Source organism: Giraffa tippelskirchi, chromosome 4 (genome assembly GCF_054371585.1).
Source record: "Giraffa tippelskirchi isolate mGirTip1 chromosome 4, T2T-mGirTip1v1.2.pri, whole genome shotgun sequence".
Taxonomy (NCBI): Eukaryota; Metazoa; Chordata; class Mammalia; order Artiodactyla; family Giraffidae; genus Giraffa; species Giraffa tippelskirchi.
In genome coordinates this window covers 209,182,867-209,205,508 of record NC_137278.1, presented here as the reverse complement: position 1 = coordinate 209,205,508, position 22,642 = coordinate 209,182,867, and the positions used below count along the sequence as shown (strand labels likewise).

Here is a 22,642-nt window from a genome sequence, read left to right as displayed (position 1 = left end):
CCCCGCGCCCTACACGCCTTGTCCGTTGGCCCTCCGCCCTGCGCCTCCGACGCAGCTCGCACCGGGCGCTGCCATGGGGCCCGGGCCGGCTCTCCTGCTCCTGGGACTGGGCCTGGGCCTGGGATGTGGGCCCGGCCGCCAGCCTCCACAACCGGCTCCGCCGCAGGCGCCCGGCTCGCCGTCCCGAGACCTCCCCGTCCCGACGCCCGCCTCGGCCCGGCGTGCCCCGTCCGAGACCCGGGCCCTCATCCAGGTGCGGCGCCCGGAGGCCGCGCTCCGCTCGGTCAGGGGCTCCCGGGACCCTGGGGAGCGGGCCGCAGGCTTTGGCGGCCTTGGAGCCGGCCGCGCCCGTGTCAGCCTCCGGGCCCGCGCGGCCCCGGACGGCGGCATCTTCCTGAGCGGCCGCCGCGTCCTCTGCCTGCCGGCCGGGCGGCCCCCGGATCTCTCGCAGCGCTGCCTCCGCGCGCACGTCCAGCTGCGCGCCCGTCGCGCGGCGGTCGCTGCTGCCGCCACCGCCGCCACCGCGCCGGTGGACCTGCAGCTGTCCGCGCCCGGCGGCCGTCTCTCCCTGCGCTGGCTGTCCCGCCTCCCGCGCTCGCTCGGGCCTCTGGAGTGGACCTTCCGCCTCGGGCTGCTCGGGCCCACGGTCGCCGACAGCCGCTCGTTGCCCCGTTGGGCTCTGCACCGCGGCCGGCGCTCCTACCCGGGATTCGTGGCCCGAACCGAGTGTCCCACGGATGGGCCCACCCCGGTCGTCTTAGAAGCTGTCAGCCCGAACAGCTCAGAACCCATTGAGTCCTCGGTGTCCTGTCAGGTATCCCGACCGGCGGTCTGTAAATTGGACCCCGTGCGGATAAATAGGAACGACGATAAACCGGTGCGACTGACCAGGGACATGGAAGGCACCCTCAATGCCACAGTCAGCCTCTTCTGTCCAGTCCAACAGTACTTTCTACAGAAGTGGTATATCTATCCCGTGGCTTCTGTAGGGGACGTGCCTGACTGGACTAAACCTTTGAAAAACCCACCAATCAAGACAGATAGATCTGTAACAGAGTTGATTATACCCCCATATTCTTTCACTTGGGGGGTGTATCTGTTTAATTTCACGGTGGTTGTCACAACACGGGATTCCCGGATTCCAGGGCAGAAGGACTCAGATAGCATCTATGTTGTCATTTTTAGACGTCCCCTGAATGCTGTTATTTCAGGGCCTTCCAACATCACAATTAATTTCACAGATGGGTTGACTCTCAATGGAAATATGTCTTCTGATCCAGAGGAAACAGGCCCTCTAGAGAAAGAGAGACTTAAGTTTGTCTGGTACTGTACCACAAACCCAAGAAACTATGATGGAAAAAAAATAACAGTGATCAGCAAGGACGTTTGTCTCCCGGAGCAGGTTGATCTCAAGTGGACATGGGCCTCTGGTCCTATTCTCACACTTTCTCCAGAAACCCTTCAAGGTGGCCGTGTATATTTTTTCAGACTTGTGATCCAGAAGACCGGCCGGTCAGCATCTGCCGATGCAACGGTGCACGTGCTTCAAGGAGACCTGGTAGCAAGCATTTCATGTATTGAAAATTGTGACCAGGTTTTGGTTCTATCAGAGAGATTCTCGTTGTCTCTGGATTGCACAGGTTGTACAGCAGGCCGAGATGTCTATCGGTGGTCCATTCTGACGTCTTCAGGTCAGGAGGTGCCATTTGACTGGACAGGGCAAACTTCAACAGGACGGAATGGTGTTTACTTGTCTATAAAAGATTTTGCTTTTTGGCGTTTCAGAGAAGATAAGTTTTGGATTTCTCTAAATGCAGCAACTTGGAGTGGAGTCACCTTGGCCTTAAGGTATCCTTTCGTTATTCGCCATGTATCTGAAACCACAGAATGCAAAATCGTTCCAGAAAAAGGAATTTCCTTCATTACTCAGTTTGTTGTCATCTGTACTCGTTTAAAGGCTAAGAACATTGTTCTTACATATAAAATAATAGTTCCCGATGTACATGGATTTGGTGAGATCAGTTCTTTGAAAGAAAATAACTTTGGGTCCATCCTGTATTTGGGGAAGAATTGCACATCGCCCCCTTCCTTTCTCCCTGTTGGTGTGTCGGACAGTCATTATGCCTTGAAAATAATTGCTCAGGCATATAATACCTCTCTGGGAGCTTTTTCTCAGGTGAACTTTTACGCCACTGTGCAGCCTCCCACTGACGTAAAGTCATCAACAACTGTGCTGGAAGAGTTATCCAACTTCACCACGGGACCAAATTCCTCCCTGTCTACCTTGCTTCAACAGCAGGATTTTCTAAATGCAAGTTATTTAATATACGTAGTAGCTTCTGTCTTGAATAGCATGAAAACCGACTTAAGTCTGCAAGCTGACAAAATTAAACTCCGAGAACACCTTTTCAATCAGACACTCATTCTTCCTATAAACACGTTGGTGAATATTAGCCAGGTGGTCATGGCTGTTACTAAATTAACAGAGAAAACCTCTGAGATCAACGCATTCTCTCAGAAACTGGCCACAGTGAGGACTTGGCAAGCGAGCCAAGCCCTGCAAGATAGTCATCGGAGAGATAAGCGCATTTCTTCTGAGCAAATAGAAAGTGTGTGCACTGGAATATTAACAAGCTTGTCTAATATCCTGAAACTGCTGGTTCATTATGAAGTGTTCGAAGAGCCTTTCCACGTGGTTGAATCTCTAGCAGACACGATATTGGCTGTGAAAGTGCCAGAGAACGAGACCACTGCCTTGAGGACCTCCAACTTTAAAATGTATGTCAAGAAAACGGAAAAGTGGAATGTTACCAAGTTCTTCAGCACCCAGAAGCACTGTCAAAATTGTTTTTATCCCACCCTAAGTGTGAACAGCGTTCCTAGTCTGCCTGCCAACGCTCCGATTTCCACGATGTTTTGTGAATTTGCAGATGACCCTTTCCCTTGGCTCAATTATGGGGAAAACATTTTGACCCAGGTGGTTGGATTCCGAATGACAGGAGTCGAGGCCACAGGTGATGTGATTGAGATCCCACCTGATGCAGTGGAAGTGTACCTCATCAGGAAAAACCTGAGCTTTGGAACGTTTAATCTCACGGTGGGACCCAGGGCAGAGCCTTATGCAATGGATGAGTCATTGACAAAGACGACAGGGGCGTTTAGCTTTGTTGTGGACAGTGCAGCAGGGAGGGACGTGTTGATCCACATCATGACAGAAGTATCCGTGTTGTTCACGGTGTCTGTGTACGCCGGCCATGAGCTCACACCCACCGCTTTTATGGCCAGCTACCTGGTGCCCCATAAAATCCCTCCAATTGCCAACAAGAGTGACCTGTTTGACCCGGAGTGTACAGTGAAGGAGGCCCGAGTGGTCTGCCTCCCTGCGGCCCTGCTGCAGCTCATAGCTCAGCGAACCGATTCCTCCGAGCCCACCGTTGCTGTGCTTCTACAGGCACCTCGTTTCGTCCTAAAGCCCAATAACAAGTTGGTGAGAATTTCTGTTTTCAGCAGTGAATGCTTGGACATGTTTGGGATCCAGAGCGATTGGAGAGAAGATACCTGTGTTGTTGGAGAGAAGACCACTTGGCAAAGAGTGCACTGTATCTGCAAGAATCCACGGCGGGCCAAACGGCAGCTGGATATAATCAAACAGGCCAACCTTCGCCTGCGTACCCACTATTTGACAGCCAAGGTGATTGTGGTCCCTAACCCTGTGGATCTACAACCGGAGGTCATCAAGAACATCACTCACAACCCTGTGACCCTCTTAACGGTGCTTCTCATTATGCTGTTGTACTTGGTCCTTGCGTTCTGGGCCTTGCACAGAGATGAAACGGACCAGTATCTTAGGAACCATGTGATAGTTCTGCTTGATAATGATCCTTATGATAATGTGTGTTACCTAGTCACTGTTTTTACAGGAAGCCGTTGTGGTTCTGGGACCAGGGCCAATGTCTTTATCCAACTGCATGGAACCAAAGGTAGCAGCGATGTGCACTGTTTAAGCCACCCGCAGTTCACAACTCTCTACCGAGGAAGCATCTGCACTTTCCTCCTAGCGACAAAAAAGGACTTGGGGGACATCCATTCCCTCCGTGTGTGGCACAACAATGAGGGCAGGTCCCCCGAATGGTATTTAAGTAGAATCAAAGTGGAGAATCTGTTCAGCAGACACATCTGGCTCTTCATGTGCCGAGAATGGCTTTCTATTGACACCTCTCTGGATCGAACCTTTCATGTGACCCCCCCAGACAAGCCTCTGAAGAAAATGGACTTTTTCCTCATAGATTTAAGTTACAAGCTGGGGAGAAGCCACTTGTGGTTCTCTGTTTTTTCTGGTGTCATTTCTACACCGTTCAATAGGCTCCAGAGGCTGTCCTGTTGCTTAGCCATGTTGTTGTCAATGCTTCTGTGTAATATTATGTTCTTCAATCTAGAGAAGCAGAATGAAGGAGAGACACAAGAGTGGAGGTTCATCGAGTTGATGGTGATCGGATTGGAAAGTGCCTTTATTACCCTCCCGGTGCAACTGGTGATCACATCTTTGTTCATCTATTCCCAGAGGAGACCTCGGGTGACTCGAGGTGAGGTCACTCCTCGGATCCATCCTTTGAAACCGGCCGCAAGTGAGCACTGGGAAGAGCGGCTGGGAAACTGGCACGCCTATGAAACTGACAATGCACGCTCCCAGGAGCCTGTGTCTAAGAGACGTCGTGCGAAACCCAAGGCTTCTGTCAAGGTCACCTCTCAAAGACAGCCCCCGGCCAATCAAGCAGAAAGCAACGTCTCTCCCACCAAAAGTAAGGTCTCCCGTACCCAAAGCAAGGTCTCCAGAGCCCAAAGCAAGGTCACTCAAGCACAAAGCAAGGTCTCCGGAACACAACACCAGGTCTCCCACAACCAGGAAAGAAATATAAACACTAATAACCCAAATATTGAAGATAATACAAATGTTTCTGTGGAGAAGCAGCCTTCCCAACCAGGTTTGGCATCCCGCAAAGAGAAGACCAGGATTGTCCTGCCGCGATGGTGTGTCTATGTAGCTTGGGTATTGGTTTTTCTCATCTGCAGTATATCCTCCTTCTTCATCATATTTTATGGACTCAGTTACAGCTATGAAAAGTCAACAGCGTGGCTGTTTGCATCATTTTGTGCATTCATTCTGTCAGTCTTTCTAGTGCAAACGTCTAAAATTATATTTATCACAGCCTATAGAACAATTAAGGCCAAGTACAGTAAAAACATTTCATGGATCGGCAACTATCGCTTCACTGAGATCAAGCTCCACAACACCTGGAAGGACCCAGAAGAAATGCAAAGGAGCCAGGCATACATCATGGAGCTCCGAAACTCGAGAATGTACCAGCCTCTCACGCAAGACGAAATCACGATATTCAAAAGAAAGAAGAGGATCAAGAGAAGAGCTTTCCTGTTCCTGAGTTACATCCTCACTCACTTCATCTTTCTGGCTCTCTTGCTGAGCCTAGTCGCCGTCCTACGCCCCACTGACAGCTTTTACTATAATCAGTTTATTCGTGACCAGTTCTCTGTGGATCTGGCAGGCGTGACCAGGCTGGAAGGCATCTATCAGTGGCTGAACAGGGTGCTGTTGCCGCTGCTCCACAATGACCCGAATCCCACGTTTTTCCCTGACAGCTCCTCTAAAATCCTTGGCCTGCCGCTGATGAGGCAGCTGAGGGCTCAACCTGGAGACAGAGCGTGTCTGCCGGCCAAGAAATTTGTGGAGGGCAGCCTCAAAGGAGAGATTCGCTGTCACCCCGAATATGGCATTGACCCAGAAGACACAAAAAACTACTCTGGGTCGTGGAATAAAGTTAGTAAGCGGAACACTGGCAAGACGACCAAAGGGCTTACTTATAAGCCTCCAGAGAAGAGATGGGCGTACTCTTCCTATGGGCTGCTGCATACCTATGGCTCAGGAGGGTACGCCTTCTATTTTTTCCCAGCAGAGCAGCAGTTTAATTCCACACTGAGGCTCAGCGAACTCCAGAAAAGCCATTGGCTGGATGAGAAGACCTGGTCTGTGATTGTGGAACTGACCACCTTCAATCCAGATATCAGTCTCCTCTGCAGCATCTCGGTCATCTTCGAGGTCTCTCAGTTAGGTGTTGTGAACACTAGCCTGAATGCACACTCCTTCTCGCTCACTGATTTCAACAGAAAAAACTCAGCCAACTCAGCAGAAAACTCCTTGTACTTGGCCATCTTCATTTTCTTCCTTGCCTACGCTGCTGATGAGGTTTACGTAATCACACAAGAAAGGACTGCCTATGTGCAAAGTGTATATAATTGGCTCAACTTTGCTCTAAAATGCATCTTTACCTTGTGGATCGTGCTCTTTTTCAGGAAGCACTTCTTGGCCGTCGGTGTAGTTCGGGCTTACCAGTCGAACCCTGAGGATTTCATTCCCTTTCACGCAGTGGCTCGAGTGGATCACACCATGAGGGTGACTTTGGGTTTCCTGGTATTTCTGACGGTCCTGAAGACGCTCCGGTATTCCAGGGTCTTTTACGATGTGCGTCTGGCTCAGAGGGCCATCCAGACTGCCCTTCCTGGCATCTGCCACATGGCATTGGTGGTGTCCGTGTATTTCTTTGTCTTTATGGCATTCGGGTACTTGGTGTTCGGCCAGCACGAGTGGAACTACAGTGACCTGACCCATGCCACCCAGACAGTAGTTTCCTACTGTGTCTCCGCTTTTCAGAACACGGAATTTTCCAATAACCGGGTTCTCGGGGTCCTCTTCCTCTCATCTTTCATGCTGGTGATGATCTGCGTATTGGTCAACTTATTTCGTGCTGTGATTCTGTCTGCCTACGAGGAAATGAAGCAGCCCGTGTACGAGGCGCCCTCAGAAGAAGTGGAAGCCATGACTTATCTGTGTCGCCGGCTAAGATCTGCTATTTGCTGCCTGTGCTTCAAACCCAGGGCGGAAGACGGACCCAAGTTCTTCATTGACATGGTGTACGGGCAGCCAGAGAAGAACAGCCGCCGCTACCTGGGGCTGAAGACCAGAAACATTAATGGGAAGAAAATGGTTTACCTCGTCGCATAATCCATGACAGTTTCAAGACCCACAGGCAGGTTTCTCCCAAAGGCTCAGTTTCTGATCAAGGAATGTTTAATGGTTCAGTTGTGTTTCTACCCGTATCCTTCACAGTGCACACCCCACGTCTGGACACGTCTGCTGTGGTGGCCTCCCCTCTTGGGACTTGAAAGAGGGTCAAGGGCAGTGTGGCCTCTGCGGAGAGAGGAGGGCGACCATCTGTGAGTCCTGGGTTCATTTCCCTTTTTCTTAGAAGCTGCTGTCTTTGGCACCGACTGCAGTTTAGAGGATTAGAGATCTAGATTTGTGGGAGGGAGCTGAAAGGGCCCCCAAGCTCATCTCAGCTTGTCAGAAGCAGCAGGTGAATGCTCCTGCTGTTCCGGCCCCCCTCTCCCCGAGGCTGGGAGGCCATGGCTAGTGGTTCAGGGCAGAGCCCAGGTCCCTCAGCCCTGCTGGCCCTTCCCTTTGCTGATGGGACTGCAGAGCCTCCCCGCCTCCTTCCTCCCACCACACACACTCCAGCTGAGCAGGACTGGAGGGGCCTCAGGAGGGGACCCAGGAGTAGCCCTTGTGCCTGGAAATGGAGGAATGTGGACCAGGGCACAGCAATCTGAAGCTTCCCATGTGCTCCTTAAGGCCTCTGCAAGTATAGATGTACAATTTAGTAACGTTTCTGCCCACGAGACATGACTTTTGTTAAACAAAAAGGCGTGTGTGTGCGCATGCACTGTGGGCTTTACAATGGAAAATAGTAAATATTCCCTATAATATGTGTTGTCATTTATACTTCTAGGATTTGGGCTTTTGGTTATTATTGGCCTGGTGGATTGTTTACAATACATTGTTTAAGGAAATGGGCTAACAACTCTTGTATTTTCACCCCAAAGCATGTTTATGTAGATGCCGCTTTAAGCTTAATCAGAATTAAATGTGCGATTTCTTCCATAAGGTCTTGCAGTGATTTGTGTGACAGGGGTGGGTACAGAGATGGCGCCTGCTCTCCTGGTCGAGTGCCAGCAAATGGGTACAACCTGCAGGTGGTGACTGGTTTGTATCAGGTGTTTATCACTCACTTGACACACTGACTTCCCTGGTGGCTCAGACGGTAAAGCGTCTGTTTACAATGCGCGCGACCGGGTTCGATCCCTGGGTGGGGAAGATCTCCTGGAGAAGGAAATGGCAACCCACTTCAGTATTCTTGCCTGGAAAATCCCATGGATGGAGGAGCCTGGTAGGCTATACTCCATGGGCTTGCAAAGAGTCAGATACGACTGAGCGACTTTTTCTTTCTTTCTTCTTTCTTCCTGACACTCTGATGGTATTCAGCTGCACTGGAATGGCCCTGGCACCTCGCACCTTTGCAGGTATGGGCACGTGCACATGTAAAAGCCTTCTATCCCTTTGTCCCTGGGGTGGGGGTGATCTTCCTTGCCAGCTTAGATAATGAGGCTTTGTGGCTTGCCCGAAACCACCCAAACTGTTACGGTCAGAAGCTCAGTTCTGGCTTTTCTAATCCCTGGTGGGAATTCATGGGTGTGGCTAGGTTCTGGTCCACTGGTTCTTAGTGAAGTGCATGTTCCAGGAGTACTGTTCTTATTGTTGTTCAGTCCATCAGTTGCGTCTGATGTTTTGCACCCCCATGGATTTCAGCATGCCAGGCTTCCCTGTCCTTACCATCTCCCAGAGCTTGTTCAAACTCATGTCGTTGACTCAGTGATGCCATCTAACCATCTCATCCTCTGTCGTCTCCTTCTCCTGTCCTCAATCTTTCCCAGCATTGAGGTCTTTGCTAATGAGTCAGCTCTTCCCATCACGTGGTCAAAGTACTGAGCTTCAGCTTCAGCAACAGTCCTTCCAATAAATATTCAGGATTGATTTCCTTTAGGATCGACTGGTTTGATCTGCTTACAGTCCAAAGGACTCTCAACAGTCTTCTCCAACACCACAGTTCAAAAGCATCAGTTTTAGGCACTCAACCTTCTTTACGGTCCAACTCTCACATCCATACATGACTACTGGAAAAACCATAGCTTTGACTAGAGGGAACTTTATCAGCAAAGTCTCTGCTTTAAAATATGCTATCTAGGTTTTTCATAGCTTTTCTTCCAAGGAGTAAGCATCTTCTACTTTCATGGCTGCAGTTAACATCTGCAGTGATTTTGGAGCCCAAGAAAACATAGTCTGTCACTGTTTCCATTGTTTCCCCATCTACTACCATGAATTCACGGTCAAGTTCATGTTCCTGGGTAGCACCTCTCATTATCTCCCGACTTCAATCCTTAATTTCCTAGGCCTATAGCCTTGCCCAGTAACTATCTGTAGTGGACTGGTGCTGGGGTCAGAGTGTGGGCGCCTGCAGGAGAACAAGTGTGAAGGGAGAAAAGGGATCCCCCCACATCACCCCTTCCTGCTCCTGTGGTTGTGACCCTTCACCTTTGGTCACCCTCTGACTTCCTGAACCATCTTACCACCCACAGGTACCCACACAGATGGCACCCAGCGGGAGGGCCCAATGCCAAGGTGTCCAGGGGGCCTTCCTGCAGCTGACCCCCTGGGTGGTGACGCCTGGTCCCCGAGCACGGAGCCAAGGTTGCCATGATGTCCCCTGTGTCCCTCCCAAAAGCCCTCACTCAGGACTGCATCACAGACCGTGTCACCTCCTGTCAAGTCCCGCCTCTATTTCTGTGAGCCCAGAGGTCTGCAGAGACCCAGAGGCCCTGTGGCCCCAGGAGGGCACCTCTGCCCCCTGCGGAGGGGGAGGGTGCTGGGAGCCCTCCAGGGCAAGGTCTGGGGGACGAGCCCTGCTGAAAGCTGGGGAGCAGGTCTGTCCAGGCAGCATGGACGGTGCTCAGGCAGCCTGGGGGAGCCTGGCGCTGCCTTCTGTGGGCTGGGCGGCCTTGGCCTCGGCCTCCCGGAGCCCGGCTGCTCTCCTGTGAGTGATGAAGGGCTTAATGCCTCGTGGCATTGCATCCAGCAGATGGACTGGGCACGTCCAAGTGAGGGCCAGCGCTGAGCCAGGCCCAGGAGCGGTTGTCACTCCTGGGTACATGGTGGTCCCTCCCTGGGCCTCAGTCTCTGCTCCTGGGAGGGGAGGCGCTGGAGGAGGGGTCTCTGAGTCAGAGAAGCCGAGGCCCTGGGGCCTGCAAGCCCGGGTGTCCAGGATGCGTCCAGGGTAGCGGCCAGCCAATGTGCCCTAGCACAGAGGGAGGGGCCAGGCCTGCGGGAAGCACTTAGCATCCCACCCAGCTCTGTGCCCTCGGCTGCGGCTCCCTCCGGTGGGGGCGGTACTCAAGAGAAGGGCTGGCCAGCAGGCCCCAGTGCCAGGTCAGGAAGCCAGCCTGCTGACATAAAACTTACATTGTTATATAAGGGGCTAAACTTCTTAGGACGATCTGTGGTCTCTGAGCGGCCAGGTCACGCCGCGTATTTCTTGGGGCCTGGCTGCACTGGAGAGTCCACTTGTCCCTTCCGTCTGCCCAGGACCCGCACTCATCTCTTGGGGACCTCGCCCCGTCTGGTCCCCTGGAAGGTCTGATCGCGCTGCCACCCGCGCACCAGGCCACCCCGGGGATGCGGGTCCGCGGGCGCTCTGCCGATGGCGGCCTCCAGGTACCCGACAGTCGCGCAGCGGTGTGGTGGCGGCCATGGTGAGCGGGTTCCGCGTCCGCGGTGCGGGCTCTGCGCGTCGCCGCGTCCTCCCGCGTGGGGGCGGGAGGCGTGGCGGGGCCGGGCGCGGTCCCCGCCCACTACTTGCTTCCGACACACCCACCGCGCCAGGAGGCTTACCCTCCCGGTGCGGGGAACCCAGGGCCACCCCAGGCTGGCAGCTTTGGTGTGAGCCCCCGCCTACCCGATCAGACAGGAGCCAGGGGCGGCAGGGGCGGAGGGCGGGAGTGGGCGAGTGGGTGGGATGAGGGAGTCTCTCTCCATGGGGACCCTCTGAGAGGTGACTGCAGAGTCCCCTGGGAGACAGAAGAGCCCTGGGGCAGCGGTCCCTTTGAACAACAAGTGGGACCAGGGGCCGTGTTGTAAGGGCCCCAAGCCTGGGTGTCTCTGTCCTGGGTGTGGCCTGGACGGTTGCACAGGGCCTCACACTTAGAAGGACCCCATGCTCACTTTAAAGCTCTGCTGTGGTCATCTTGAAATCCTTGACCATCTTTGAACGAGGATCCTACATTTTGATTTTGCACAGGGCCCTGAAAATCATGTCGTCGGTCCTCTGACAGCCAATGCATTAGCACGTGCATCTTTTCTGAATTCCCCACTGCTCACCACCTCCAGAGCCACTAACCCCAGACTGAGTCAGGACCAGCTCACTCACATACCGAGTGTTCCTGCAGCAGGCAGGCCTGTGCCTTTGGTTTCCCTGGACCCCGCCTAAGAGGCCCCTGTCCTTTCAATCCTGTCCACCTACAATCTATCTCCCTCACAGCAGGAGGATGCTTCCAACCTGGAAATCAGATCAGGCCCTTCCCCGCTCAAAACCCTCAAACACTGCCCAACCCACTTGAGATAAAATTCAAATACACGACCATGGTCTCTGAGGCCCAGCTTGCTCTGGTCATCGGCCGTCTCTCCAGTGACATCTTCTACCACTTCGTCTCCTCTCTGCTTACTCAAGCCCCACTACTCACCTCTCTCCTTCCTGCCTCCCACAATTTGTACTTACAGTTCCCTGTCCTAGTTATGCCCTTCCCTAGCTCTTTGTGAGGCATGCTCCCTCATTTCATGCTGATCTGTTGGCTCAGAGGGTACCTCCTCTAAGAGGCCTTCCTTGATACCCCATCTCATTTTCATTTTTATCTCTTTAACTGCCTTATTTTTCATCTTATCACTTACCACACTCAAAATCCCACATGGTGTATCATGCTTGGGTTAATTTTGATTGTTGCTCACTCCTATTACAATGGAAGGTCCATGGGAACTAGGCTTAGTGTTGAAGCCTAGAAAAGTGCCTAGTATATACTAGGTGCTAGAGAACCCTTTCTGAAATGACTAATGTTAAACGAATTAATTGGGAATGAAAAGCAAAAAATCAGAGATCATAAGGGATAATCAGGGATAATAAGAAACAAATAATTAGATGACAGATCTAAACAAAACATATCAATCATTATATGAAATGCTGACTGTAATTACATTAACTATAAATGGTCTTTGGTTGTTTTTCAGTAGAAAAGCCCAGTTTATTATTTGGCAAGACATGGAGTGCACCTCGCCAGGTTCCTCTGTCTTCCACCATCTCCCAGAGTTTGCTCAAATTCATATTCATTGAGTTGGTGATACTATCTTACCTTTTCCTTCTCTGCCCTCCCTTCTCCTTTTGCCTTCAATCTTTCCCAGCATGGGGGTTTCTTCCAATGAGTTGGTCTTGTCATCAGGTTCCAAGTATTGGAGCTTCAGGATCAGTCCTTCCAAAGAACATTCAGACTTGACGGTGTAAATAACTCAATTAAAAGGCAGAGATTGACTGAGTAGATAAAAGAGTAAAATTCTATGATATGTTGCCTGTAAAAGACCACTATAAACAGGAAGACATAAATAAGCTGAAAGTAAATGAATGAAAAGGCAGGTTTTAGGCTGGTTTTAGAAAAGGCAGAGGAACCAGAGATCAAATTGCCAACATCTGCTGGATCATCGAAAAAGCAAGAGAGTTCCACAGAAATATCTATTTCTGCTTTATTGACTATGCCAAAGCCTTGGACTGTGTGGATCACAATAAACTGGAAAATTCTGGAAGAGATGGGCATACCAGACCACCTTACTTGCCTCTTGAGAAACCTGTATGCAGGTCAGGAAGCAACAGTTAGAACTGGACATGGAAGAACAGACTGGTTCCAAATAGGAAAAGGAGTACATCAAGGCTGTATATTGTCACCCTGCGTATTTAACTTATATGCAGAGTACATCATGAGAAACGCTGGGCTCGAAGAAGCACAAGCTGGAATCAAGATTGCCGGGAGAAATATCAATAACCTCAGATAGGCAGATGACACCACCCTTACGGCAGAAAGTGAAGAGGAACTAAAGAGCCTGTTGATGAAAGTGAAAGAGGAGAGTGAAAAAAAATTCAGAAAACTAACATCATGGCATCTGGTTCCATCACTTCATGGCAAATAGATGGGGAAACAGAGGAAACAGTGCTTGACTTTATTTTCGGGGGCTCCAAAATCACTGCATATTAAAAAGCAGAGACATTACTTTGACAACAAAGGTTGGTCTAGTCAAGGCTATGGTTTTTCCAGTAGTCACGTATTTGTGAGAGTTGGACATAAAGAAAGCTGAGCGCCGATGAATCAATGCTTCTGAACTATGGTGTTGGAAAAGACTCTTAAGAGTCCCTTGGACTGCAAGGAGATCAACCCAGTCCATCCTAAAGGAGATTAGTCCTGGGTGTACATTGGAAGGACTGATGTTGAAGCTGAAATTCCAATACTTTGGCCACCTCAATGCGAAGAGCTGACTCATTTGAAAAGACCCTGATGCTGGGAAAGATTGAGGGCAGGAAGAGAAGGGGCGACAGATGATGAGATGGTTGGATGGCATCACTGACTCAATGGACATGGGTTTGGGTAGACTCTGGCAGTTGGTGATGGACAGGGAGGCCAGGCGTGTTGCAGTACATAAGGTCGCAAAGAGTCGGATAGGACTGACCGACTGAACTGAAATGAACTGAAATGAATGAAAAAAACAAATGCCACATAGACAATAAGCTTGAGAAAGCCAGTGTTGCCATCTTATTATACTTCATTCCATTTCCTTTACCTATATATACTGTGATAAAATTGACATATAATACGCCTATTTTTTTTTTACCAGGCAAAGGAGAATTCAAATCAAAGATTGTCACAAACGATAAACACATTTCATAATGACAATAGGGGCAATTCAACAGAAAGACAAAACCACAATTGTGTGTCTACCTAATAAATAGAGCTCCAAAATATAGGAAGCAAAAGTTAACAGAATTAAAGAATCAAATAGACAATTCCACAGTTACAGTAGGAGAGATTATCCTCTTCTCTCAACAACTGCTACAACTAGAAAAAACTGCAGAAAAGATACAGATCTAAGGAACAGCACCACCCTTCTCGACTTGACTCCCAAACAGAGGACAGTACACCCAACAGCAGTAGAATGCACATTCTTTTCAAGTGACATGGAACACACAGATGGACTTAAGACAGACCACACGGTGGACTTTCACAAGTCTCAACTCGTTCAAAAACGTGAAGCATCGCACAGAATATTCTGTGACCATAACAAAACTGAATTACAAATCAATAACTGGGAGGATTTTTACAGACCCTCTAAGTATCTGTAAGTGAAAGTGTAACTTGAATTCACAGGTCAGACCCAAACGGGAAATTAAGTGACTGATTTCCTGGGCCGCAGGAAGCCCACTGACCACGCTGACCCCAGGCCCCCGTGGCCCCCGAACCCCACGCCCGCCGTGACCCCGGCCCGCGCCCTGGCCGCCCCGCGCCCTACACGCCGTGTCCGTTGGCCCTCCGCCCTGCGCCTCCGACGCAGCTCGCACCGGGCGCTGCCATGGGGCCCGGGCCGGCTCTCCTGCTCCTCGGCCTGGGCCTGGGCCTGGGATGTGGGCCCGGCCGCCAGCCTCCGCACCCGGCTCCGCCGGAGGCGCCCAGCTCGCCGTCCCGAGACCTCCCCGTCCCGACGCCCGCCTCGGCCCGGCGTGCCCCGTCCGAGACCCGGGCCCTCGTCCAGGCGCGGCGCCCGGAGGCCGCGCTCCGCTCGGTCACGGGCTCCCGGGACCCTGGGGAGCGGGCCGCAGGCTTTGGCGGCTTTGGAATCGGCCGCGCCCGCGTCAGCCTCCGGGCCCGCGAGACCCCGGACGGCGGCATCTTCCTGAGCGGCCGCCGCGTCCTCTGCCTGCCGGCCGGGCGGCCCCCGGATCTCTCGCAGCGCTGCCTCCGCGCGCACGTCCAGCTGCGCGCCCGCCGCGTGGCGGTCGCTACTGCCGCCACCGCCGCCGCCGCGCTGGTGGACCTGCAGCTGTCCGCGCCCGGCGGCCGGCTCTCCCTGCGCTGGCTGTGCCACCTCCCGCGCACGCTCGGGCCTCTGGAGTGGACCTTCCGCCTCGGGCTGCTCGGGCCTGCGGCCGCCGACAGCCACGCGTTGCCCCGTCGGGCTCTGCACCGCGGCCGGCGCTCCTACCCGGGATTCGTGGCCCGAACCGAGTGTCCCACGGATGGGCCCACCCCGGTCGTCTTAGAAGCTGTCAGCCCGAACAGCTCAGAACCCATTGAGTCCTCGGTGTCCTGTCAGGTATCCCGACCGGCGGTCTGTAAATTGGACCTCGTGCGGATAAATAGGGACGGCGATAAACCAGCGCGACTGACCAGGGACATGGAAGGCACCCTCAATGCCACAGTCAGCCTCTTCTGTCCAATCCAAAAGTACTATCTTCGGAAGTGGTATGTCTTTCCCGTGGCTTATGTAGGGGACGTGCCTGACTGGACTAAACCTGTGAAAAACCTACCAATCAAGACAGGTAGATCTGTAGCAGAGTTGATTATACCCCCATATTCTTTCACTTGGGGGGTGTATCTGTTTAATTTCACAGTGGTTGTCACAACGCATGATCCCCAGGTTCCAGGGCAGAAGGGCTCAGATAGCATCTATGTTGTCATTTTTAGACGTCCCCTGAATGCTGTTATTTCAGGGCCTTCCAACATCACAATTAATTTCACAGATGGGTTGACCCTCAATGGAAATATGTCTTCTGATCCAGAGGAAACAGACCCTCTAGAGAAAGAGAGACTTAAGTTTGTCTGGTACTGTACCACAAACCCAAGAAACTATGATGGAAAAAAAATAACAGTGATCAGCAAGGACGTTTGTCTCCCGGAGCAGGTTGATCTCAAGTGGACATGGGCCTCTGGTCCTATTCTCACACTTTCTCCAGAAACCCTTCAAGGTGGCCGTGTATATTTTTTCAGACTTGTGATCCAGAAGACCGGCCGGTCAGCATTTGCCGATGCAACGGTGCACGTGCTTCAAGGAGACCTGGTAGCAAGCATTTCGTGTATTGAAAATTGTGACCAGGTTTTGGTTCTATCAGAGAGATTCTCGTTGTCTCTGGATTGCACAGGTTGTACAGCAGGCCGAGATGTCTATCGGTGGTCCATTCTGACGTCTTCAGGTCAGGAGGTGCCATTTGACTGGACAGGGCAAACTTCAACAGGACGGAACGGTGCTTACTTGTCCATAAAAGATTTTGCTTTTTGGCGTTTCAGGGAAGATAAGTTTTGGATTTCTCTAAATGCAGCAACTTGGAGTGGAGTCACCTTGGCCTTAAGGTATCCTTTCGTTATTCGCCATGTATCTGAAACCACAGAATGCAAAATCGTTCCAGAAAAAGGAATTTCCTTCATTACTCAGTTTGTTGTCATCTGTACTCGTTTAAAGGCTAAGAACATTGTTCTTACATATAAAATAATAGTTCCCGATGTACATGGATTTGGTGAGATCAGTTCTTTGAAAGAAAATAACTTTGGGTCCATCCTGTATTTGGGGAAGAATTGCACATCGCCCCCTTCCTTTCTCCCTGTTGGTGTGTCGGACAGTCATTATGCCTTGAAAATAATTGCTCAGGCATATAATACCTCTCTGGGAGCTTTTTCTCAGGTGAACTTTTACACCACTGTGCATCCTCCCACTGACGTAAAGTCATCAACAACTGTGCTGGAAGAGTTATCCAACTTTACCACGGGACCAAATTCCTCCCTGTCTACTTTGCTTCAACAGCAGGATTTTCTAAATGCAAGTTATTTAATATACGTAGTAGCTTCTGTCTTGAATAGCATGAAAACCGACTTAAGTCTGCAAGCTGACAAAATTAAACTCCGAGAACACCTTTTCAATCAGACACTCATTCTTCCTATAAACACGTTGGTGAATATTAGCCAGGTGGTCATGGCTGTTACTAAATTAACAGAGAAAACCTCTGAGATCAACGCATTCTCTCAGAAACTGGCCACAGTGAGGACTTGGCAAGCGAGCCAAGCCCTGCAAGATAGTCATCGGAGAGATAAGCGCATTTCTTCTGAGCAAATAGAAAGTGTGTGCACTGGAATATTAACAAGCTTGTCTAATATCCTGAAACTGCTGGTTCATTATGAAGTGTTCGAAGAGCCTTTCCACGTGGTTGAATCTCTAGCAGACACGATATTGGCTGTGAAAGTGCCAGAGAACGAGACCACTGCCTTGAGGACCTCCAACTTTAAAATGTATGTCAAGAAAACGGAAAAGTGGAATGTTACCAAGTTCTTCAGCACCCAGAAGCACTGTCAAAATTGTTTTTATCCCACCCTAAGTGTGAACAGCGTTCCTAGTCTGCCTGCCAACGCTCCGATTTCCACGATGTTTTGTGAATTTGCAGATGACCCTTTCCCTTGGCTCAATTATGGGGAAAACATTTTGACCCAGGTGGTTGGATTCCGAATGACAGGAGTCGAGGCCACAGGTGATGTGATTGAGATCCCACCTGATGCAGTGGAAGTGTACCTCATCAGGAAAAACCTGAGCTTTGGAACGTTTAATCTCACGGTGGGACCCAGGGCAGAGCCTTATGCAATGGATGAGTCATTGACAAAGACGACAGGGGCGTTTAGCTTTGTTGTGGACAGTGCAGCAGGGAGGGACGTGTTGATCCACATCATGACAGAAGTATCCGTGTTGTTCACGGTGTCTGTGTACGCCGGCCATGAGCTCACACCCACCGCTTTTATGGCCAGCTACCTGGTGCCCTATCAAGTCCCTCCAGTTGCCAGCGAGAGTGACCTGTTTGACCCAGAGTGTACGGTGAAGGAGGCCCGAGTGATCTGCCTCCCTGCGGCCCTGCTGCAGCTCATAGCTCAGCGAACTGATTCCTCAGAGCCCACCGTCGCTGTGCTTCTACAGGCACCTCGTTTCGTCCTAAAGCCCAATAACAAGTTGGTGAGAATTTCTGTTTTCAGCATTATATGCTTGAATATGTTTGGGATCCAGAGCGATTGGAGAGAAGATACCTGTGTTGTTGGAGAGAAGACCACTTGGCAAAGAGTGCACTGTATCTGCAAGAATCCACGGCGGGCCAAACGGCAGCTGGATATAATCAAACAGGCCAACCTTCGCCTGCGTACCCACTATTTGACAGCCAAGGTGTTCGTGGTCCCTAACCCTGTGGATCTACAACCGGAGGTCATCAAGAACATCACCCACAACCCTGTGACCCTCTTAACGGTGCTTCTCATTATGCTGTTGTACTTGGTCCTTGCGTTCTGGGCCTTGCTCAGAGATGAAATGGACCAGTATCTTAGGGAGCATGTGATAGTTCTGCTTGATAACGATCCTTATGATAATGTGTGTTACCTAGTCACTGTTTTTACAGGAAGCCGTTGTGGTTCTGGGACCAGGGCCAATGTCTTTATCCAACTGCATGGAACCAAAGGTAGCAGCGATGTGCACTGTTTAAGCCACCCGCAGTTCACAACTCTCTACCGAGGAAGCATCTGCACTTTCCTCCTAGCGACAAAAAAGGACTTGGGGGACATCCATTCCCTCCGTGTGTGGCACAACAATGAGGGCAGGTCCCCCGAATGGTATTTAAGTAGAATCAAAGTGGAGAATCTGTTCAGCAGACACATCTGGCTCTTCATGTGCCGAGAATGGTTTTCTATCGAATCCTCTTTGGATCGAACCTTTCAAGTAACCCCCCTAGATAAGCCTCTCAAGAAAATGGACTTTTTCCTCATAGATTTAAATTATAGACTGGGGAAAAACCACCTGTGGTTCTCTGTTTTTTCTGGTGTCATTTCTACACCGTTCAATAGGCTCCAGAGGCTGTCCTGTTGCTTAGCCATGTTGCTGTCCACGCTTCTGTGTAATATTATGTTCTTTAGTCTAGGCAAGGAGATCGAAACAGAGCCACAGGAGCAGAGGTACATCAGGTCGATGGTCATCGGATTGGAAAGTGCCTTTATTACCCTCCCGGTGCAACTGGTGATCACATCTTTGTTCATCTATTCCCAGCGGAGACCTCTTGTTTCTCTGAATGAGGTCACTCCTCGGAAGCATCCTTTGAAGCCGGCTGCAAGTGAGCACTGGGAAGAGCGGCTGGGCAAGTGGCACGCATACGAACTTGCCAAGGCACGTTCCCCGGAGCCTGAGAAATCCAACAGGCATCCTGCAAAACCCAAGGCTTCTGTCAAGGTCACCTCTAAAGGACAAACCCCACCCAAGCAAGGAGAAAGCAAGGTCTCTGGCACCCCAAGGAAGATACCAGGCACCCAAAGCAAGGTCTCCAGGCCCCAAAGAGATGTCTCCGGCACCCCAGGAAAGGTCGCCGCCTCCCCAAGGAAGGTCTCCGGCACCCAAAGAAAGATCTCTAGGGCCCAGGAAAAGAATAAAAACACCAATAACCCAAATGTTGAAGACAGTCAAAGCATTTCTTCCGAGGGTCTGCCTCCCCAGCCAGGTCCGCGCGCCCTCAAAGCGAAGCCCAGGATTGTCCTGCCGCGGTGCTGTGCCGGTGTCGCCTGGCTCTTGGTTTTTCTTACCTGCGCAGTATCCTCCTACTTCATCATCTTTTATGGACTGACTTACGGCCTCGAAAAGTCAACAGCGTGGCTGCTTGCATCGTTTTGTGCATTCACTCTGTCAGTCTTTCTAGTGCAGCCGTCTGAAGTCATACTGGGGTCCGGCTACAGAACAAGTACCGCCAAGTATTCGAAGAACCTTTCATGGGTCAGCAACTATCGCTTCACTGAGATCAAGCTGCAAAACCTCTGGAAGGACCCAGAAGAAATGGACAGACGCCACCAGTTCGTCATGGAGCTCCGAAACTCAAGGATGTACCAGCCTCTCACCCAAGACGAAATCACGATATTCAAAAGAAAGAAGAGGATCAAGAGAAGAGCTTTCCTGTTCCTTATTTACATCCTCACTCACTTCATCTTTCTGGCTCTCTTGCTGAGCCTAGTTGCCGTCCTATGCCCCACTGACAGCTTTTACTATAATCAGTTTATTCGTGACCAGTTCTCTGTGGATCTGGCAGGCGTGACCAGGCTGGAAGGCATCTATCAGTGGCTGAACAGGGTGCTGTTGCCGCTGCTCCACAATGACCCGAATCCCACGTTTTTCCCTGACAGCTCCTCTAAAATCCTTGGCCTGCCGCTGATGAGGCAGCTGAGGGCTCAACCTGGAGACAGAGCGTGTCTGCCGGCCAAGAAATTTGTGGAGGGCAGCCTCAAAGGAGAGATTCGCTGTCACCCCGAATATGGCATTGACCCAGAAGACACAAAAAACTACTCTGGGTCGTGGAATAAAGTTAGTAAGCGGAACACTGGCAAGACGACCAAAGGGTTTACTTATAAGCCTCCAGAGAAGAGATGGGCGTACTCTTCCTATGGGCTGCTGCATACCTATGGCTCAGGAGGGTACGCCTTCTATTTTTTCCCAGCAGAGCAGCAGTTTAATTCCACACTGAGGCTCAGCGAACTCCAGAAAAGCCATTGGCTGGATGAGAAGACCTGGTCTGTGATTGTGGAACTGACCACCTTCAATCCAGATATCAGTCTCCTCTGCAGCATCTCGGTCATCTTCGAGGTCTCTCAGTTAGGTGTTGTGAACACTAGCCTGAATGCACACTCCTTCTCGCTCACTCGTTTCAACAGAAACTACTCAGAAGAAATCTACTTGTATGTGGCCATCTACCTTTTCTTTCTCGCCTATATTGTCGATGAGGTCAATGTCATCACGGATGAATGGACTGCCTACGTGAAAAGTGTATATAATTGGCTCAACTTTGCTCTTAAATTCTTCCTTACCTTGTTGATCGTGCTCTTTTTCAGGAAGTACTTCTTGGCCATTGATGTAGTTCGGGCTTACTTGTCAAATCGTGAGGATTTCATTCCCTTTCACGCAGTGGCTCGAGTGGATCACACCATGAGGGTGACTTTGGGTTTCCTGGTATTTCTGACGGTCCTGAAGACGCTCCGGTATTCCAGGGTCTTTTACGATGTGCGTCTGGCTCAGAGGGCCATCCAGACTGCCCTTCCTGGCATCTGCCACATGGCATTGGTGGTGTCCGTGTATTTCTTTGTCTTCATGGCATTCGGGTACTTGGTGTTCGGCCAGCACGAGTGGAACTACAGTGACCTGACCCACGCCACCCAGACAGTAGTTTCCTACTGTGTCTCCGCTTTTCAGAACACGGAATTTTCCAATAACCGGGTTCTCGGGGTCCTCTTCCTCTCATCTTTCATGCTGGTGATGATCTGCATATTGGTCAACTTATTTCGTGCTGTGATTCTGTCTGCCTACGAGGAAATGAAGCAGCCCGTGTACGAGGCGCCCTCAGAAGAGGCGGAAGCCATGACTTATCTGTGTCGCCGGCTAAGATCTGCTATTTGCTGCCTGTGCTTCAAACCCAGGGCGGAAGACGGACCCAAGTTCTTCATCGACATGGTGTACGGGCAGCCAGAGAAGAATAGCCGCCGCTACCTGGGGCTGAAGACCAGAAACATTAATGGGAAGAAAATGGTTTACCTCGTCGCGTGATCCATGACAGTTTCAAGACCCACAGGCAGGTTTCTCCCAAAGGCTCAGTTTCTGATCAAGGAATGTTTAATGGTTCAGTTGTGTTTCTACCCGTATCCTTCACAGTGCACACCCCACGTCTGGACACGTCTGCAGTGGTGGCCTCCCCTCTTGGGACTTGAAAGAGGGTCAAGGGCAGTGTGGCCTCTGCGGAGAGAGGAGGGCGACCATCTGTGAGTCCTGGGTTCATTTCCCTTTTTCTTAGAAGCTGCTGTCTTTGGCACCGACTGCAGTTTAGAGGATTAGAGATCTAGATTTGGGGGAAGAAGCTGAAAGGGCCCCCAAGCTCATCTCAGCTTGTCAGAAGCAGCAGGTGAATGCTCCTGCTGTTCCAGCCCTGCCTCTCCCCGAGGCTGGGAGGCCAGGGCTAGTGGTTCAGGGCAGAGCCCAGGTCCCTCAGCCCTGCTGGCCCTTCCCTTTGCTGATGTGGCTGCAGAGCCTCCCCGCCTCCTTCCTCCCACCACACACACTCCAGCTGAGCAGGGCTGGAGGGGCCTCAGGAGGGGACCCAGGAGTAGCCCTTGTGCCTGGAAATGGAGGAATGTGGACCAGGGCGTAGCAATCTGAAGCTTCCCATGTGCTCCTTAAGGCCACTGCAAGTTATAGATGTACAATTTAGTAACATGTTTCTGTCTATGAAACTTGCCTTTTGTGAAACAACAAGTTATGTGTTTATGTTGAGGGGTTCACACTGAAAGGTAGTAAATATTCCATGTAATGTGTGTTGCCATATATACTTCTAGGAGTTGGGCTTTTGGTTATTGTTGGCCTGGTGGATTGTTTATAACACATTAGTTAAGAAAATGGTGTAACAGCTCCTGTATTTTCACCCTAAAGCATGTTTGTTTACATAGATGCCACTTTAAGCTTGATGTGAATTAAATGTACGATTTTTTTCTAGAGGCCTGCAGTGACTTCTGTGATAGGGGTGGGTACACAGATGGCGCCTGCCCTTCAAATCCAGTGCCA

General features: G+C 51.0%; 2 protein-coding genes across 4 annotated transcripts; both read left to right on the top strand.

Moving 5' to 3' along the window:
- On the top strand, positions 1 to 8,011 carry LOC145546867 (polycystin family receptor for egg jelly-like). Of its 2 annotated transcripts, XM_081594983.1 has the most exons (2): positions 2 to 4,712; positions 4,857 to 8,011. In XM_081594983.1, the coding sequence occupies exons 1-2, from the start codon at positions 74 to 76 to the stop codon at positions 7,073 to 7,075; spliced, it is 6,858 nt and encodes a 2,285-aa protein (XP_081451109.1). In that variant the 5' UTR covers positions 2 to 73; the 3' UTR covers positions 7,076 to 8,011. The 2 variants fall into 2 exon arrangements, with proteins under 2 accessions (XP_081451108.1, XP_081451109.1); XM_081594982.1 differs by having other exon boundaries at positions 1 to 8,011.
- Positions 8,012 to 14,533: 6,522 nt separating this feature from the next.
- Positions 14,534 to 22,573, top strand: LOC145546865 (polycystin family receptor for egg jelly-like). 2 transcript variants are annotated; one of them, XM_081594981.1, is made up of 2 exons: positions 14,534 to 19,372; positions 19,478 to 22,573. In XM_081594981.1, the coding sequence occupies exons 1-2, from the start codon at positions 14,618 to 14,620 to the stop codon at positions 21,632 to 21,634; spliced, it is 6,912 nt and encodes a 2,303-aa protein (XP_081451107.1). In that variant the 5' UTR covers positions 14,534 to 14,617; the 3' UTR covers positions 21,635 to 22,573. The 2 variants fall into 2 exon arrangements, with proteins under 2 accessions (XP_081451107.1, XP_081451106.1); XM_081594980.1 differs by having other exon boundaries at positions 14,534 to 22,573.
- The last annotated feature ends 69 nt before the right edge of the window (positions 22,574 to 22,642 follow it).

Coding starts and splice junctions, on each gene's coding strand:
- LOC145546865 (XM_081594980.1), top strand. CDS start 14,618: ATGGGGCCCGGGCCGGCTCTCCTGCTCCTCGGCCTGGGCCTGGGCCTG.
- LOC145546867 (XM_081594982.1), top strand. CDS start 74: ATGGGGCCCGGGCCGGCTCTCCTGCTCCTGGGACTGGGCCTGGGCCTG.